The sequence below is a fragment of the Halichoeres trimaculatus genome, unplaced genomic scaffold (assembly GCF_033239565.1).
Source record: "Halichoeres trimaculatus isolate MK-OKI-2021-1 unplaced genomic scaffold, fHalTri1.1 fHalTri1_scaffold_9, whole genome shotgun sequence".
Lineage (NCBI taxonomy): Eukaryota > Metazoa > Chordata > Actinopteri > Labriformes > Labridae > Halichoeres > Halichoeres trimaculatus.
In genome coordinates, this window is record NW_027437188.1 from 1,035,865 (window position 1) to 1,054,510 (window position 18,646).

At 41.9% G+C, this 18,646-nt stretch overlaps 1 protein-coding gene across 3 annotated transcripts in view; it reads right to left on the reverse strand.

Moving 5' to 3' along the window:
• Positions 1-591: 591 nt before the first annotated feature.
• The window catches only part of eif4g1b (eukaryotic translation initiation factor 4 gamma, 1b), a 73,678-nt gene continuing 55,623 nt past the window's right edge, over positions 592-18,646 (reverse strand). For 2 of the 3 annotated variants that reach the window (XM_074679128.1, XM_074679126.1), the window contains exons 12-33: positions 17,137-18,123; positions 16,946-17,034; positions 13,971-14,169; positions 13,297-13,430; positions 12,906-13,031; positions 12,386-12,793; positions 9,002-9,148; positions 8,680-8,916; positions 8,489-8,593; positions 7,158-7,448; positions 6,965-7,073; positions 6,754-6,862; positions 6,348-6,658; positions 6,042-6,172; positions 5,767-5,939; positions 5,053-5,178; positions 4,826-4,907; positions 3,076-3,174; positions 2,769-2,903; positions 2,557-2,638; positions 2,271-2,411; positions 593-2,153 (exon numbers count right to left, since the gene is read on the reverse strand). In XM_074679128.1, coding sequence (XP_074535229.1) covers positions 1,972-2,153; positions 2,271-2,411; positions 2,557-2,638; positions 2,769-2,903; positions 3,076-3,174; positions 4,826-4,907; positions 5,053-5,178; positions 5,767-5,939; positions 6,042-6,172; positions 6,348-6,658; positions 6,754-6,862; positions 6,965-7,073; positions 7,158-7,448; positions 8,489-8,593; positions 8,680-8,916; positions 9,002-9,148; positions 12,386-12,793; positions 12,906-13,031; positions 13,297-13,430; positions 13,971-14,169; positions 16,946-17,034; positions 17,137-18,123 — 4,403 coding nt within the window. In that variant the 3' untranslated portion in view covers positions 593-1,971. Of the gene's footprint in view, positions 2,154-2,270; positions 2,412-2,556; positions 2,639-2,768; positions 2,904-3,075; positions 3,175-4,825; positions 4,908-5,052; positions 5,179-5,766; positions 5,940-6,041; positions 6,173-6,347; positions 6,659-6,753; positions 6,863-6,964; positions 7,074-7,157; positions 7,449-8,488; positions 8,594-8,679; positions 8,917-9,001; positions 9,149-12,385; positions 12,794-12,905; positions 13,032-13,296; positions 13,431-13,970; positions 14,170-16,945; positions 17,035-17,136; positions 18,124-18,646 lie in introns of all 3 variants that reach the window. The other variant, XM_074679127.1, reaches the window with a different exon arrangement.

Sequence of the window (18,646 nt, forward strand, 5' to 3'; positions counted from 1 at the left end):
AATGCAGGTTTATATATTAAAATATATATATTTAATTGAAAAACTTTGAGATTGTATTATCAAACAAATTAACATAATATACATAACCACACACAAAAGTACCAAAAATTGGTACCGTTCAGTACCGATACCGACAGCCAGGTACCAGGCATTGGTACCGTGTCATTTTAAATGTGAAAGGTCCCCATCCCTAAGCCCTGGCCAATTTAATATTTAAAAATCCTCTTTGCAGGAGACTCATCAAATACTTTAAATCAAAAAAGTCTCCAATATGGACGCATGAGGTCTTACAAAAAATGCCTCACACTAAGAAGACGTTTGTTAGACTTTAAACTAACATAATTTGTAGAGTGTGTTTAATTTAGGGTGATCCTTTGATTACTGATCAGTGCTGCAGCTTTGACTTGATTTTTTCCGAGTTTCCATGGTCAGCAGCTTTCAACTTGCAACCCTAAAATTCAGAATTAAAGACATGCCCATGAATGAAAACTGAAGCTTAAACACAAAAAGCAGCTGTACAGTCCCTCACAGCGAACTTTTGAAGATAGTGAAGTAATATTCAGATCAGGTTCCAAACAGTCTCCACAAAAGCATGAGTAACCAAGTTTCTCTTTTATTGGTAACAATCTTTATTATCTCTTCCAGTTTTGGATGTGAAAAGAGGCATTAATTTTCTTTAATTAAATATCTTTTTAATAAAGTAAAGCAAAAAAGTATTTACAAAACTTCCATTAAATTGTAATCAATGACTCGGGTTGGATAATTACAAGCACCTTCTGCCAGCTGAGGAGAGAAAATATAAATACAGGGAAAAGAGCATTCCTTCTCTGAAAAGAAACAACAAACAAAAACAAAAACAAACAAAAAACAAGAGCAAAATAACTCCAAGGTGTATTTTACAGAACTCTCCCGAAATGCATTTCCACATGTAAGCAGAAAAGGCCTTAGGATGTGTACTGTTTACTTTTTTTAGAGTCCTCCTTCCTTTAAGTAGATTTTTTTAAAACACATTTTTTTTTTCAAGTTTTAATAATGATAATTTACCTTTTTAAAATCTGATGGCAGGCGCAGGTGCAGCCGTGAGCCTTAGCTCTTCTTTTGTCCACAGTTTGTTTTCCAAAGTGCAGGAAACGTGTGAAACAGACTTAGACGTGGGTGTCGGGGTGTCGGGTTCTGGGATTGAGGGGCATCAGGGAAGTGTCGTCCCCCAAAGCAGCAAAATGGTCATCGTTCATCACTCCTGTCCTCAGAGACACGTCCACGTTCAGGACACGCTTAGTTCTCAGGAGTCCAACTACCGTTTCTGAAACTTCTGTCTGAAACGTCCGCTAGACAGCGCTCGCCACTTTTCTTTGTAGTTTTCATTTTTATTATAAAACATTCACTCCAATCATACAACAGAGAAAAGAAGAGGAACAAAAGCTAACCGTCCCCACAGGCGCTTCATGTAGCTCAAACACCAAAGGTCACATGACAATGATGCTGTGTCGTGTCTATGATTAAGGATAAATTCATCAAAAATATAGGTGTGAACAGCCTTGAAAGGTTCTTTCTTTATATCTGTCATCAGCAAAGTGTCTTGGATAGTGTTGCCATGGTGAGGAACAGCCATTCCAAAAAACACGACTTAACCTCAAAAAGTACTATAGGAAACATCATCTCCCATGGCTTTAATGCTGCTCGCATTCTCTCTTTCAGATCTAATCTCTACCTATCCTGTAATTCATTCATTCATTTCAAAAATGACATTCGATTGCTTGAAGAAAAACAAGGAACCCAAAAACAAAGAAAACAAACTAAATGAAATAACACGATCGAATGTTCGATCCATAATACAATCTCTCCCAGTTGAAGAATTTTTTTCTTGCTTTTTCTGTTTATGCAGAAGGTTTTTCTCTGATTCAGAGTCCTCTGAATCCTCCACTCAACATTCACACTCAAGGATCGTCCCACAGCTCATCCTAGAAGGTCCTAGCTGTTGTCGGACTCGTCCTCAGCTTCACGGAGCCAAGTGAAGAAGGCGGTGACGGACTTGAGGGCCACGCCCTTGCCCTGCTGCTCGGCGGGGTCTTTGCTTGACTCCCACTTGTAGAAGGCCTCCTCTTTGATCACATCCTCATCGTAGAGGGTGTCGAAGAACATCCGCAGCAGATCTAACAGAGAATACAGAGACAAAGTTCAGAATCAGAACTTTTGTAAAGGATAAAATAGTGTCAATGCACACAGAGATGTAATGTAATGATGACATCAGTTTAGGGCTGGCTACTCACTGGCAGGTTGCTCCATCTGCACCATCAGGCCCTGCAGAGCATACAGAGCCTGCAGCTCCTTCTGTTCATCCTTCAGGTATTTCTGTAGCAGCTTGGCCCTCTGTCTGATCTGCTCACCATCCACCTTGTACGGGTTCTCACCTGAGGGTCAAAGGAAACAAAGACTCCATCATACATAGGGACAAAAGCAAAATAACACAATACCATCTGTATGCTTTGGTCAACACTGTCCCAGAGTCTCCTGATAGAAACCTCTGCAGAGAGGAGCAGAGTGTGGCTGACTCACAGATAACGGCAGACTGGCAAATGGAGGTCATCAAAACTCTGACAAACATGTTGGAGGAGACCTGCTGCTCATCCAGGTTTGCCTGCACAGAGAAAACTGGGTGTTAAGAAACAGGAAGAGATCTGAGGCTTTATGAGGGAAAACACACAGGTGGGTCCAAATAGGAATGGAAAGGAGAGTGCTGTATAACTAAACAGATGGGGAAAACAAACCTCGATCCAGTCAAAGATCCTCTGGTTGTCAGCCTTGTCCTGGATCAGTCTGTCCAGCTGTTTGGAGAGTTCCTCAGAGCTCAGCTCCTTCTTTTTGCCTTTCTCAGACTCGTCGCCCAGAGTGAACTCCACATCCTGGTTCACAAAACCATACTCAGCTTTCCATGAAATGTGACGACTTCCTTTGTTAAATATTTCCCCCTCTAACGCCATTCAGGTTCTAGTTCTGAAATTAGCTGGTCAAATTTTTAAACATAAAGCCATGAATCCTCTCAGTTACCAATAACAGAGCTGAACAGCCTCTCACCTTCTCTGTAACAAACTTGTTGACATCTACGTCCTCAGGGAGGAAGTCTTTCCACCGAAGGCCAGCTTCTCTCCACATTGTGCCCGCTTTCTTATGGCTCTGATAAGAAAGAGAAATCATAGATAGTTACAGGGTTGAAAACGAGATGCTGCATCTCAAGAGGCAATCCTAATAAATTCAATTCAATTCAATTCAATTCAATATAAAGCTGAATGTTTTTCTTTATTGAAGCTAAAGATCTGGGCTGACAGATACAAGCTTACTTCTTTTTAACATACTTGACCAACAGCTGAGAGAATTTTGAATAAGTCAAAAGTCAGGGGGCCTGAGGGGAAATGTCCTCCAGGGAAAAAATGTATCTATTCAAACATTGAAATGAAGCGTTTTGAAGCATTCTGAGATTTGTTTATGATAAATGAGGAGGTGTTTTTATACTAATTAGGAAAGTGGAATAAGAAGCCCCCTCTGTTCTTGACCTTAATATTATTGAAGCAGTAACAACACAGACACACCCTCAAACCGGTTACAGACATTGGAGTATAAACACATCAGACTTTAGACTGAAGGAACACATGAAAAAAAGACTTTTCAAAAATTTACCTTTGACAGAATATTAACTGTTCATAACATTGATGTGTACCTCATTTTATTGTAATTGCTACAGTCTAAAACAATCCTAATTCCTGAACTGTAGCTTGTGAACATTATTATAAAGTACAAGAAGGTGTCTTTAAAATTTGGACATTATGCAGTACTATGATTTATAAATTTCACCCACTCAGATGTTAAAAGTAAGAAGTAATCTAGAGCAAGTTTGTTAAGTTGATATACCATGTTGGAAAGTAATCCAGAGCTTGCATGTTGAGCTGATTAACCATGTTGGAAAGAAATCTAGAGCTAGCTTGCTGAGCCAATATACTATGTTGGAAGTAAGCTAGAGCTAGCTTGTCGAGCTAATATACCATGTTGAAAAGTAATCCAGAGCTAGCATGTTGAGCTAATATACCATGTTGGAAGTAAGCTAGAGTTAGCTTGTCGAGCTAATATACCCTATTGAAATGTTATCCAGAGCTAGCTTGTTGAGCTAATACGCCATGTTAGAAAGTAATCCAGAGCTAGCTTGTTGAGCTAATATACCATGTAAGAATTGTGTCGTCAAATGGTCCAGTCTAAAGCAGTTTCATGTGTTGCGGGGCACTATGGGTAATGTGTTGTATCACCTGTTGTCTTGATGTGTGCTCCTAACAGAGTGTGTCTGGTTGAATGACTGTACGTGATCAAACTTTAACCTAAAAATCTCTGTCATGCTATGGTTTGTTATACTCTTTTTTTTTTTTTCTTTTTGGTCAGGCATACAAATTACACACTCAAGTCTGAAATAGAAGTTCCAACAGACAAGGAATGCAGGCTGATGCTGGCTACCACAGTAAAAGCCTCCTACACAGAGCAGACTTCATGACCTCAGATTAGAGTTTTGACTGTAGCCTACATAGAAATGCCACACAGACACAAAACTAAACATTTGATACAGGGTTCAGATAAATACCAACATTAAAAACAGCAGTCTGCTGCACTTTTTGTCTGATTGGCACTGATGAAAATATAACAATTCTGCAATTGATGGAAATGGGTTGTAGCTACAGAGAACTTTTATCCCTGTAGTTAAAGGACTTTTTCACATGAGGTTGGGACAGTACATAGAGCAGAAGATTTGGCTTTAGATAAAGGATTACTATGGTTTTGTTCTCACCATTCCTTTGCAGAGTAAAGTGAGGATGTGGACAAGCAGAACCCCAGCCTTACGCAGAGGGATCAAAGGCTTTGAAATCTCTCTGGAGGCCAAAAGAGGGTTAACATTGGTTAAAATCAGGCTCAAAAATGGACAGCAATCCACAAAAATGATCTCTCTATTTTTTTCTCCTTTCCCACTACTATTTGGGAGGGGAGGGGAGGGGCTGAGAAATGCGTGGCATTTACCTGAATAGCTGTCCCATGGGGATGCCGCCCTCATGGAGCATGGGCGTGATCAGCTCTGCCAGGTACAGCCAGATGTGGGGAATGTCGATGGCCATATCTTCAGCCACCTCCAGGATTTCCTGAAGCCTGCGGACACACACACACACACACCGAACACACACACACACCGAACACACACACACACCGAACACACACACACACACACACACACACACACACACACACACACACACACACACACACACACACACACACACACACACACACACACACACACACACACTTTTAATTTAAGGGTGAAATAAAGAGAAGACAGTTCTCAGCAGATGGTGAGTCTGAAACATGAACTACTAGTCTGACATTTACATAAAGAGTCTGACTAACTGTGTGAGCACACTTTCAGTTATGCTTCAAAATATAACATCCTAAACATTCATTTGCTACTAAGAAGCAGCGCTTTCCTGAGGGGTTTATTAAATAAGTCACAAACTTTGTTCACTTCAAGCTTCAAAATTGTCAGCTTGTATCTCAGAGACTAAAACACTATTCCTTTCCTCCAGCCCTGCTGCGGCCAAAAATTGAAACACATCAAAACAAAGAGTTTCTGCACATGTCTAGGCCTTCAGGATTAGCTATTTAGCCCCTGTCTAACACTGGATTGCACAGTAACTTCATCCCCTCTGCCAGAGTACACTCCAGGGCTCAACTACTGACCCTTTGTAGTACTGCTCTGTGGAGAGGGTGCCGGTCTTGATGAGCTGGTGCAGGAGCAGGCCCATGTGCTCTCTGGCGATGGTGCTGCGCTCTAGCGTGGACTCCAGACCGTTTCGTACAAAGATGAAGAGCAGCTGGGAGCTGTTCATCTCCTGCACACACTGCAGAGCCTCCTAATGGGACCAGCAAACAGAAAGGTGGAAGTCGTCAGGTGGTTAAATTCTCACTCTTCTGTAAGGAAAAGCAGTTCTTTATTTATGCACATAATCCCATACCTTCACGTCGTTAATGTGTAGATACTCTTCGATGATTGCTGTAGACTTCTTGTTCAGCTCGTCCTCGGTCAAGGCAGGCTTGGTGGGAGTCTGAGCTGGAGGAGGGGTTGCAGCTGCCTCCCGCTTCACTGCTGACATGCAGAAAAGCCATAAAATGATATCGTAAAAACATAAGTTTATGCTTACTTTTCCTAAAATAAACCATTTTGGGGATTTTATGGTAATGTTTTAGATCTTTTGTGAGATCCGAATTGATCAGGGACTGATAAAACAGAATCTGTCATTTCATCACTTTACTTTCCCTACCATTCTCTTTGCTCCTGGCTCTCTCTCTGCTGCCTCTGTCTCTGTCGTCCGTCATGCTCGCTACCCTGCGGACGGGATCAGGCAGGCCGCGCTGTTCTCTCTCCCTGCTCCGCCCTTCATTCTCCCGGCTGAAGCTGCGCTTGGTGACCTGCAGCCGGTTCCGATCCCGGTCATCCCGCCTGTCGTCCCGCCTGTCGTCCCGTCTATCGTCCCGTCTGTCGTCCCGTCTGTCGTCCCGTCTGTCGTACCTGTCACCACCACGACTATCCCGCCGGTCGTAGTTATCGCCGCGCTCTCGACTCGAGCTGTTTCTGTAGAGAAAAGAGTCGGAGCAGAGTCAGAATGTTTCTGTCTGAAAGCATTTAGGATTATTAATTTGCTCTTAGACTTTGGCCCTGTTTCTAACCTCTGAGGAACTCGTCTGTCTGACTCTCCTGATGTGGCGGATGATGCCTGCTGTAGAGCTGAGAATCTGTTTAGAGTAGTGGCAGCTGGTCGGTTTCCTGACTCCGGCCCTGAGGGAGTACATGTAAACACATCATGTGTTGAGTTTTATCTTTTAGGCCCTTATCTGGATATTTACTTGATGGTGAGTCACATTTGTCCAGGAAACATACCAGATTCTGCAGGTTTGGCAGTACCACCACTGCTGCCCTTACCCCAGCTGCCCCATGTGCCTTTTCCCCCTGGGGCAAGAAGCTGGTTGTTGAAGTCAAGAACAGGAGTCTAAGAGGAGAGACTGCTTGTTAAAACATTGCCCTAAGTAGAAATGTGATACCTACAGTGTCAGGCGTCTCCTTTCTCTCCTACCTTTGTGATTTTGCTAAGGCGAGAAGTGTCAATAGGTCGATTCTTGGATATGGGCACTGTATTCCAGCCTTCATCCTGGGGCGGAGCACCACGTCCTGGGGTGTGAGGGCCCCCACGACCCCCAGGGCCTCCTCCGCCCATTCTGCCCCCAGGGCCTCCACCTGACTCCTTCTTGGAGACAAGGGCTTGTTGCACTTTCATTTGCTCTCTGTGTTCCTCCATTTCAGCATCTTTGTGGATCTGGTCAATGGTCTTGGGGCCTTGGTCGCCTCGCCGGGGCACCCAATTGTTCTGGGGTTGGGTGGGGGAGGGGTTATGAAAACAGGTAACAGACGTCAAATAACTTCCACTCCACCTTCGTGATTATTGTTCAGATAAGGTTGGATTTATACATATATAAATATATATACAGGTATATAATAAATATATAACTGATAACAGCTACATATTATATATATATATATATATATATATATATATATATATATATATATATATATATATATATATATATATATCTATTGTAGAGCCCGACCGATATGGGATTTTTGGGGCCAATGCCGATACTGGGGGGCAAAAAAAGCCGATATCCGATATATGGGCTGATATGTATAATAAATTCATTGATATACACAGGATATATACTGTATATAAACACAAATCATTATAATACCCATATGATTCTAGACAGAGACAGAGCACTATTAAATTAAAGCAAGGAACTTAAATTATAAAACTGTCAACATAAGAACTGTAGTGTTAACCAATGATAAATAAGAACAAGCTGTAAACACAATAATAAATAAAGAAGTCAAACTTTAAACACAGCAAGTAAAAAAAAATCAAACTGTAAACACACAATGAGCAACTTAGACAACATTAAAATGTTTTTCTATAGTCTTACATTAAATAATGGTGTACTTGTGAATTAACAGTAGCATTTATCTCTGTTTGTCTCTCAAAAAAGCAACTTTCGCGATGTTTAAACGTCGATAGTCTTACATTACATAATGGTGGATGGAGGGACGGGGCACTCGGGCAGCGTGCAGCCCAACATATAGACACACAGGAACAGGAACAGGAGCAACAGAATCTCCGTGGAGCAAAAATTTGTATAATCCGCTACATTTTGGCCGATGTTGATTAATCAGTGACAGGTATAATCGGCCTGATTAATCGGCCGGCCGATTAATCGGTCCGGCTCTAATTTATAGTGTATCGAGATATAGCCTAAAAAAGTCAAGATACTGGATTTTGACAATATTGTGCAGCCCTACTCTCAAGGCAATGTGATTAAATTTCCAATCAGCATGAGTCTTTCGATTTTTTACCCGTCGAAGGTCTAGCACATCCTGCAGCATGAAGCGGATCCTGGAGCTGGTCTTCTTCTCCTTGATTATTTTCTCCATCTGATGGAAGTACTGGTCCATGCGAGGCTGAGGAAAAGCACAGCGCTTTGCTGAGTCTGTGTTCAACATGACACTTTGGATTCATCAGCATGTTTGTTTGGGCCGTGTTGTACCTTAGCTTTTTCAAAGTCAAGGTCCTTCCCGATGGTGGACAGCAGTCTGCACAGGCACTCCAGCGACTCCTCGTCGTGGTTTTTGAGCAGCTTCACAATGCAGTCGTGCATAATGACCTCTGTTAGCATCTTAAGCTTGAAGAGCTCACCAATAAACTTAATGTTGCCCAGCGAGCGCCTTCTAGCCTTGTCTTTAGCTTCCTGTAGCTCCTCCTTGAGCCGCTGCTTCTCCTCTTCCTGCAAGAGAAACAATTTCACATTTAAAGAGAGACAACAAAAGGAAAACTGCTCAGTGGAAATAATGATCTGTGTTTGTCTGTACCCCTGAGGCGGCATCCAGCTCTTTCTGCTTTTTCTCAAAAATCTCGTCGTCATCTTTGTCCTTCTCAAACTCCTTCTGGCATCTATTTAGCAGCAGCTTGCGGAAATTCACAGTGGTTCCCGGCTTATCTGTGGTTTGGACTTTAAGCTGAAAGAGAAAATGAAAATGAAGAGACGAGAAGGAACAGACAAAAGGAAGGGTTGTATAAAGTAAGAGGCTCTTGAAGCAAAAACTGAATCCTAAGCTTGTGTTCATGTCTTATTTCTGTAATTAGCCTTAATTTGAGCCACATTCACCAGACAAGTCCAAAAAAATGTCTCAATTCAAGACATTAAAGACAAAAGTGATTCTTTCCTTACTTGTAAAGAGCAAGAAAATCAGGAAGACTGGGTGGGAAAAATCTACCTCGTTTATTTCTTTAGATAAAAATAATATCTTAACATCAGAAACCAAAGACGCAAATCTTTCTTACCTCATTGGCAGATTTTGTCACTCTTTACAAACAAGGAAGGCATCACTTTTGTCTTTTAATGTCCCGTAATAGGACATTTTTCTGGACTTGTCACATGAATATGGTTCATATCGAGTGTAATTTGACATTTTTTTTTAAATAAAGAAAAATCAATTGTACTTGAATGTCAACAGGAGGATTCTGGTCAGATAGATAAATTATGCAACTATTTCTCTGGTTAAGTGTTTCTTCATTAAACTATTCCCCCAAATTAAAACAGGAATGTTTGTCTTTTGTTAACACATTCGTTGTTTTAAGCTAGATCCAGACGTTTCTGCTTTCTGCTGCTGATAGCATATCTGTAAGCTGACTGGATTCGCTAAGATAACCAGGTAAAACTCAGTACGGTTCCAGGTGATAAAGATGTAACACTTCAGAGCCGTTAATCACTTCGTCTTTCAGCATGGAACACAAAGTTCCTGATTACACCTTTCAAGGATTATTCTTGAAATTGAAATGTTCCCCTCATCCTTCGTCAAACAAGTGGTGAGCAGTAAGCTCCCTCTTTAAAAGTGCTGCATCTGTTTTGGTAGAGCTTAAAAATGAATTGAAAATAAAAAGCTGCTGGTTTTAAAAAAGTTAGAGCTTGTTAGTTAATTCATAACATATAACACTCTGGCTTGATATGCAGATGAGCCTTTGTAACATCTATATTCGTTTTTTTGTAGTCTAAAGTTCCAGGTGTTTGTATGCTTCAGGCAGAGACAGACTTTTGGAAACGCTCTGTTTCTGCCTGACTCAGTTTACATTTGGCGGCAGTGGCTTAGTCCATAGGGACTTGGCTTCGTAATTGAAGGGTCGCCGGTTCAAGTCCTGGTATGGACCAAGATTGGAATTCGGGCGCTTTGCAAAACAGCGTCTGCTGAGTGAAACTGTACAGTGTATATTACACATATTAAAATCCCCTGGCCTTATCAACCAATGATTGCCCTCTAATTAACAATAACCCATCCATCATGTGACAGTTATCCAGAGGAAAGCACACAGCATCAACCTCAAGCAGCAGTCACCAGCACAGCATGGACTCAAGACATCTTTTGCCATGAGTCTGCGAGCTGCAGCCCTTGACTCTTTTGCAGTGGCTCCTTTTAGCTTTCAAAAAAATATCAGTTAATATTTTTTTTTATCTTACAAAGGATACTGATGCTTAAGGATATTGACACTAACTGTAAAACTGTGTAAACAGTTTGTTGAACTAAATATGCATCTTCTCTTGCCATTAAAGGCAGGGTTGGCAGTCCTGAAAAACTAGCATGAATTTGAATGTAGCATCTCGTCAGGACTCTGCCTAGCCCCTCCTCCCCCTACCCTTGGGGCTCCCTCAAAGCAACGCCCCCGCTTACACGCACGAGTGCAGCTGATTTGCGATTATGATTGTGAACGAATGAAATACGGACTCAGCACATCATTTTATGTTTTGCACTACGTAGAGTCATGTCTCATTTAGAGGTAAGGAAACACCAAAACGTTGGCTTTTGTCAGTACTCACGACTGTCATGTTAGAATCGTCCACTTTTACCTGTGACATGATATCAGGAGTAAAGCTATAATACAAATAGTACATGTACATTTTCTCTAGGACTTACCAAATATCACAGTTTTTTGTTTGTTTTTTTGCTTGTCAGAGCCCCTGTGGTGAGAGTTTATTAGACTCTGATCCGAACTACAGCCCAGAGCCGAGTACCCCATCAGGTCAGAGGGGACAGGCCCGAGGTCGAGCGAGAGGGGCAGAAGTTAGAGGCAGGGGACCAGAGCAAGAAAAGAAAGCCTCCGTCTTTCTTCTCTTGCTCTGTTTAGCTGGAGGAGCGGCAACGGGCATTCGAGGTATAGGTAGCTTCTCCGCCATTCTGCACCTTCCTTCTCAGCTCGGCCATGCGCACTGAATCATGTGCACGCCAGTGAAATGCACGCGCAGGAGGCGGGCAGAACAGCGACTGGATTTGATTGGTTTACAAAAAAGGTGTCCCTGGAAGACGTTTGGTTGGTCTTTTCCTTGTTTTACTCCTGCTGTAGATGGCGGATATTTTCTGCTCTACTTTAAAAACACATCATGTATATCTTGCCATAGGTACATACCGATCATTTTAACCAGCATAACAAAAAATGTATCTAAATCAAACTACCAATTATACCTTTAAGCTTTTGTATTTTTTTTTTTTTTTAAATTTTGGAAAATTTAAAAAGATGTTTTTGCAAATTTATTATTATTTTTTTTTTTTAATTTTTTAAGTTAGAAAAAAAATCCTAGAGAATTTTGAATTTTTTTTTGCAAATTCAACATTTTAAAACTTCTTCACATTTTTACAAATTATTTGAATTCTGTTTGTTTGTGTTTTTTTTAAAGATTGCGCATTTTTGAATAATTATAATTTTTCTGAAAAATTTAACAGATTTTTCAAAATAACAACCCTAAATTTTTGCAATTGTATGAAATTTGGCAAATTTGGGAATTTAAAAAAAAAAGATTTCATTTGCAAAATGGCTTCTATGAAAGCAAAGGTTGCATACCCCTGTCTTAAGTGGACTGAAACAACATGATGCAGATCTGTTAACAGTACAAGTTAGTTAGTTCGGGCCGGCAGGTTGCCTTTATACTTTGGATCTTCGTGTGGACAGTATTTTTCCTGCTGACACTGGTCAGTGCCATCCTGACAACAAAAGCACAACAAACATAAAGTGGCAAAGTTTCTGAACTCAAACTGAGAGCACTGCCTACAGACTGCACCTCTCTTAAGGGTGACTGATCTGGTGTGTTTTTTTGTGTACATTTTTACACAGACCCATTTTGACAGATCCTTACATGCAGTTACAAAATAAATGCTAAGGTTTTGGATGTACACACACACAGAGTCTAGTACAGCTGAGTTACTTACCGCTATAAGGCAGCGGCACATGTTGGCGTAGGCCACCGAAAAGTCTGGCTCAGAGATGGCCTTTTCAAAGATAAGATCGATGACTCCCTTCAACCTCTCCTCAGTGTCAATAGTCAGTTCCGTCACTTGTTTCATTAGCTGTTGAAACTTTTGCGGGGTCAGCTTGTTGAGGATGCTGCGGACCCTCTTAAACAGCTCCTGGGTCTTGGTGTTTTCTGGATCGTCCTCGCCCTCATCCTGTCCACGCCCACGAGCAGCTTTCTTGGTTGAAGGTTTCCAAGCTTTCTCCGCTTTGTTCAGCTGCACGTCGTCACTGAGGGACATGCTGGTGATGATTTTCCTTGGCTCTTTCCTCTGCATCTGCTGAGAGCGACGTGGACCGCCAACTCCAATGCCCATTCCTGGAGGCTGGAGGAAGAGACACAGTGATGGGTCAACAAAGACATTTCAGTCAAAGATAAGAAGCCCAATGAAGAGCTGTTTGACCATGTATAACATAAAACATCAAACATTAACTCACTGGTCCTCTGTTTCCTCCCCCCATGCCAGGTCGACCGAGGTTGGCGAAGGATGGCGTGAAGTCAGGACCACAGTTCATTCCTGGTAGACGACTGGGGTCAAGTTGGCGGAGAGGGGTCTTGTTAGCCTGAGAGGGAAACATAACATTTTGGAAACGTAATTTAGATATCTTTTTTGAGCTTTGAGATTTGTTTTTTCTGCTCAGAAAAACAGACACATCAGTTATTTCTCTTAAGAGCTACTGTGTTGACAGAAAAATCTCCTGGTATAGTCCCCTCCAGCAGAAAGAGACCATCTATTGAAAACTGGAGCATGTATTGAGATAAGCTGCTGTGATCAGAAGTTAGCCACAACTAAATATTTGTCCCTGTTTTCTGTGAAAGAGGCTGCACCTTGTCCAGGACAACGTCACTGATGGCCGGTAGACCCTCAGGCTTGTTCATGCTGGCCGAGCTGAACTGGAAGCCTAGGAGGAACTCTCTGTCGTATTGCTTCTTCTCCTCCATGTTGATGGGCTTCCATTGTTCTAAAAGAGAGACCAGAGGAGGAAATGACCAGAGTTTCTCATTATAAAGCAGCTTGTAGCCACACTGTAAACACTTCACATCTGAGGGGGAGATGTATGAACACGTCACTGTGGATGTTGTAATGCTTCATAATGTCCACAAGGTGGCAGATAGGTTAGCACATTTATGACTATAAATGACTGAATGGCATATTGCATTATTCAGACAAAGAAAACATTTTCATCTCATATGATGATGTTATGTACTAATTTGCATAGTATCTCTGACTAAAAAAAGGGCCTACAGAAGACAAAGATGACTTTCAGTCCTCCATTAACTTCAAACCTTTGTTTGTTGAAGCTTTTATTTATTTCCATGTTGTCTTTACTTGAGTTTCTTTTTCTTCAAACCCTCCTTCCTACAGAAGCACTATCAGGTAACACTCCCCTCCCACACTTAAACACAGTCATCTGACTAATCGCTAACTCATGAGATAAGATGATTGGTCACACTGCATTGCCAGTGTCAGGCTCTGAGAGGTTGAAGGTTCAGGGACCCACCCTCTTTGTACTGGTACTTCTTGTCAGTGGCGGTTGCTTTGTGGGGATCTGGCTGGATGTTTTCAGCATCCAGCTTGTCCTCTTTGTCCTCCCAGGTCAGGTCTGCCTCTTCTGGAGCAGGAGGGGAAGCAGCAAGGGGCTGGGTTTCTGGTTCTAGGGCAGAGGTGGGCTCTGGCTCCAGAGGGGCCACGACCTGCTCCTGATTCAAAGATAGAAAGAGAAACATGAACAAGTCTGTACTGGTCATTACTTACGGTAATGTTGTATCCCAGTGTTTTAAATGGTCTTAAGTCCCACATAATCTTGAACCTAAAGATCCAGTGAGACCAGGAACAAGAGCAAAGTCATTGATGAGAACAGAGGATTCCACACTGGGGGGGCCTGATGTTAGGATAGGGGGGTGGGGGGCACCCAAGGTGCCCAGTGTTTAGTTGGGGTAGGTAGCCATCATCTCTCCACTGCGGTGTTTGACCACTGATTCTGTGCATTGCACACTTGGCATGAGTGAGTGCACTGCACACACTCACTGACTCTCACAGCAGAGACCAGTTTGACGTAAACCAGAGGAGACAAAACTTAGCAAGGTGTGTGTTTGTTTTGGAATTAAATGTAGAGCGGATGGAGAAACAAATTTTCTTTGTTTAAGACAACTTTTCACTGGATACAACGCGCCGAGGGAAGGTATTTGCAGACCTGATCAAAATCATGACACCAGTTAAAAAATTGCTAAAATTTACGTTTTGCACATTTGAACCTTAATGAGATTTTGAGCAGAGCTACAATATGCAAAAGCAAGAAGAGCGAGTGTGACAAAAAGCACTTTAAAAAACAACAAGTAAACTGAAATAGGCTGTTTATCAGCTGATCAAAAGTTTAAGACAATCACTCAAAAAATTACAAAAAACTCCCCAAACCAGAACAAATTTTTTTCTCAGTAGGACTCAGGATTGAGTGGCTTTTCAACTGGTCTTAAGACTTTGATCAGGTCTGTATCAGTACAGTTATGTTGCGCTACGGTTTAAAACGTGACATCAAGCAAACATTGTAGTAGACAGCTATATGTAGTGCTATCATCAGCCCGGTGCTCAGACGTATCTGTAGGCTAACGTGACAACAAGCTAACACTGTCAGTTTGTATGTAGTTTAGTAGCTGTCTATATTTAGCTCAGCTGGCAGCCCGGTGCTCTGAGACATGTCTGTAATGTGTAACGTTAGTGAATCCTGGTCATGTCCTGCCAGTCATCTACCAAGCAGAGCTAACGTAACCTCACTCTTCATTTTATTGATAGACTCTCAAGTTTGAACAGACCACTGCAGAATAACTGCTGCACGTGGGTTGGAGGCAACATTAGCACTAACAGATTAGCCCCTGTGTTAGCCTTTAGCTTGTGCTCTATCTCTCTCCTGTTTCTCTTTCTTCCGCTCTTCTGTATTTTTCTGTCTAACAGTTGGGCTCCAGTAAGGGGTTGGGCGTATCGATCTAAATATCGATAGTATTGATACCAAGATGACTATTGGTATCGGATCGATATTAGTGTGATGAGATCGATACTGCAGTGTCTCTTATTGTCTGCTGCTTCACTGTGCAAATAGGAGGAAACTTTTTGTTATTTTGCAAATGCTTTTTTTTTTTTTTTCCCGAAACAAATGTGGTGGTAGAATAATTATTTTATAACTTTTCTACTGTTAAAATGTTGTTCTATTGTTGTGGTTAGTTTAAAAAAAAAACATTTTTATTGCCTAAAATCTATGCTATGTTTTACCACAATCATAATCATAATCACAAAATCATTCAATGATCATTATATTCATGTAAAAAGTATCCATATTGGAATTTCGCAATACTAGCCCTGTATTTACTTGGAATCAGATCAATACCAAAATTCCTGGTATCGCCCACCCCTAGGCTCCTGTGTCCACCATCACTACAAAATTAATCAGAGAAATTGTTTTCAGCAGAGAAAAACAAAGATCTCTCTTCTCTCTGATAAACTTAATCAGCCGACGTGGTGTTGTCACAGAGACTTGGACGCGCCGTAAATCAATCCAATCCTGCTGGACCTGATCAGGAAGCTAAGAAGAAGCATTTTGAAATTTACTGTAACCTGTAATATTGGCCCTTGTAATCTCACTTTAAAGTGTTGATTATGATCAGACATATAATGAGAAGGGAGACTTTTGCAAGATAAGTTAAAGACTCGTCACAGCCCCTTTCACATGGATCTGATTCATTTTATTGTCCTTATATTATTAAAAAATAAGCACTGAAAGATCTTATTACAGATAGTGATGGGCAGGAGGAGTGACAACTGCATTAATTCATTAGAATTATAGAATTAATGACTTAAAGTAATAATAACATTAAATAATAAACACTTTTTTTAGACAACACTACAGCGAAAAGAGATGGGTTCCCTTGTTTCCCAGTAAGTTGATGTCACCGTTAATGTAATTGTGGCAGAGAGAAAGTTCCTGTGCAGAGACAATTTTGGAAAAATCTGCTAAAAACAATGTGATTCAGCTCGTTTTTGGAATATGCAAAAGTCACTTTCCCCTAGAATTTTAGTCATGAAGAAAAAAATTTGACAGACAGTTTTTAAAAAGTCTTTTGCATGTTTGTAAGCCTAGCACACGTCTGAGTGTATCTATGTGAGAGCATGTATGTGGGCTGCTGTGGGTTTTGGGGGCCTGAAATATTTTTTTCTTGAAAAGGAGGACACAGCAAAACAAGTTTGAGAACCACTGGATTAGAGTATAAAATGTGTTTGACACATTCAAGAAAGACACTTTTTTCACGTGTCTTCCAAAATACTTAAAATATTTGAATCCTAGGCATTATTAATCCAGTAAAGTGAATAATGTAAAAAAAGATGTATGAGAAAGACTGATATTCAAGTGAGGCAGAGTGGAAAATCATTTTGAGTTTCTTTGTAAAATGGACTGCATTAAAAGTTTTGGTTTAAATAATTGCGCACCTCTTTAAAGGCATCCAGGAGGTCTCCAACAGCCTCCTTTTTGTTCAGATCCTTCATCTTCCTCTTCTTCTTTGGCACAGACACAGCAGCTACAGGAAGAAGATAAAATGATCATCTCAGAGTATCTTTCTGAGAGAAGAATCTGAGGGTAGCTAAAATTGTAAAACTGATGTTGATAGGAAATGACTGACCTTGCATAGTAGTTTCTATCAGGGCAGGGGTGACTGTCTGGGGTGGAGCAGTGTCCTCCCTCTCCTCTGCTGCTGGAGGGGGGAGGGTGGGCACTGGTTCTGGGGTGGTGTCAGGGATGCTGGAAACCGTCTCTGTGGGAGTTGGCTTCTCCTCTGTGACTGTGGACTGGGGCACCAGGCCGTCTTCTTTGACATCCAGGGAAACTGGAGGAACTGTCTCTTGAGTTTCAGGCAGGGGGGGCGCTGCCTGAGCGACAGGCTCAACTGTGGTTTCCTCGTCTAGGGGTGCAGGTGCGGATCCAGGCTCTTCAGCAGGTACAGGTGTGGCCTGGACCACTGATGTGGTTTCAGCCAGAATGACGTCTGCAGAGGTCTGTGAGACTGTCTGCTGGCTGATTTCAGGCTCAGCGATGGGGCTGTCGTCACGCTCCGCTGTGCTAAAAACGGGCCCATGGGGGTCTTGAGGCGCTGGCAGCGGCAGGCCGTTGGGGAGACGGAGCTCCTCTGGTTGAGCAATGGGTGACTCCAGAGGAGCGTCCATATGACAGGTTGGCAACATGACGACCAGCTTCTCCGACTCCACCTCAGTGACACCGTTTGTGGTGGAGGGAGGTGCAGGAGGTGCATCCAAAGAGGCAGCTACCTCTTCTGCCTCCTCTTCCTCTTTTTCCTCTGTGTCTGTGTTGTCTTTTGCAGCAGGGATAGGGTCAGGGAGGGGTGCAGGGTAAGCAGGCACCTCAGGAGCTGATTTGGGTGTGGAGATGGGTTCCTTCAGAGCTGGGGGAGCATCCATAACATCTGCAACAGGAGCACTAGGTGCAAGTGTGGATATAGTTTCAAGAAGGGCGTCCTGTGCTTCTGATAAGGGAGGCGGGGAAGTGGGTTTAGTGTTCGTGACAGAGTAGGGAGCCTCTGTGGGGTTGAGGTCACCCTTGGGGGGTTCAGGGGTCTTTGCAAGAGGAGGAGGAGAAGGTTTGCCTCTGTCATCTGATGGAAAATAGACAAAAAAAGTCAAACTTCTGAAAGACTTTTTTTACTTTTCTGTTTAGTTTCACTTAGTTCAACTGATAAGTTACATTTCCACTGGCTCTACTCCCAATAAACAGATCACCACAACATCAAATGTGGCATCACTTTTGGGGTTTAACTTAGGTTTAATTATGTGAAATCAAAAATGAAGAGATAATCTTGTGACATGATACAAAAGTAAAGGTTAAAATGAACACATCGTCAGATTTATGATATATTATTTTTTTAGGCAACTGACTCTGTCATTCTATGTCCAAAAGCCACATGCCTACTCAAAGCCATCCATTTCCTGATCCCGTGACATCATTCCTCAACCACAACATACACTAACCACCATGCTAATGTTCATGTTTTTTAAATTGTATAGACTCATGAGACCTTTGCTACTGAGAGGAAGTTGTAGGATATCACTCGGTTGCAAATGAGTGCCTGCAGGCAGTAATTCATGAAATAGTGAGTGAACTCATTCATGAAACATGAG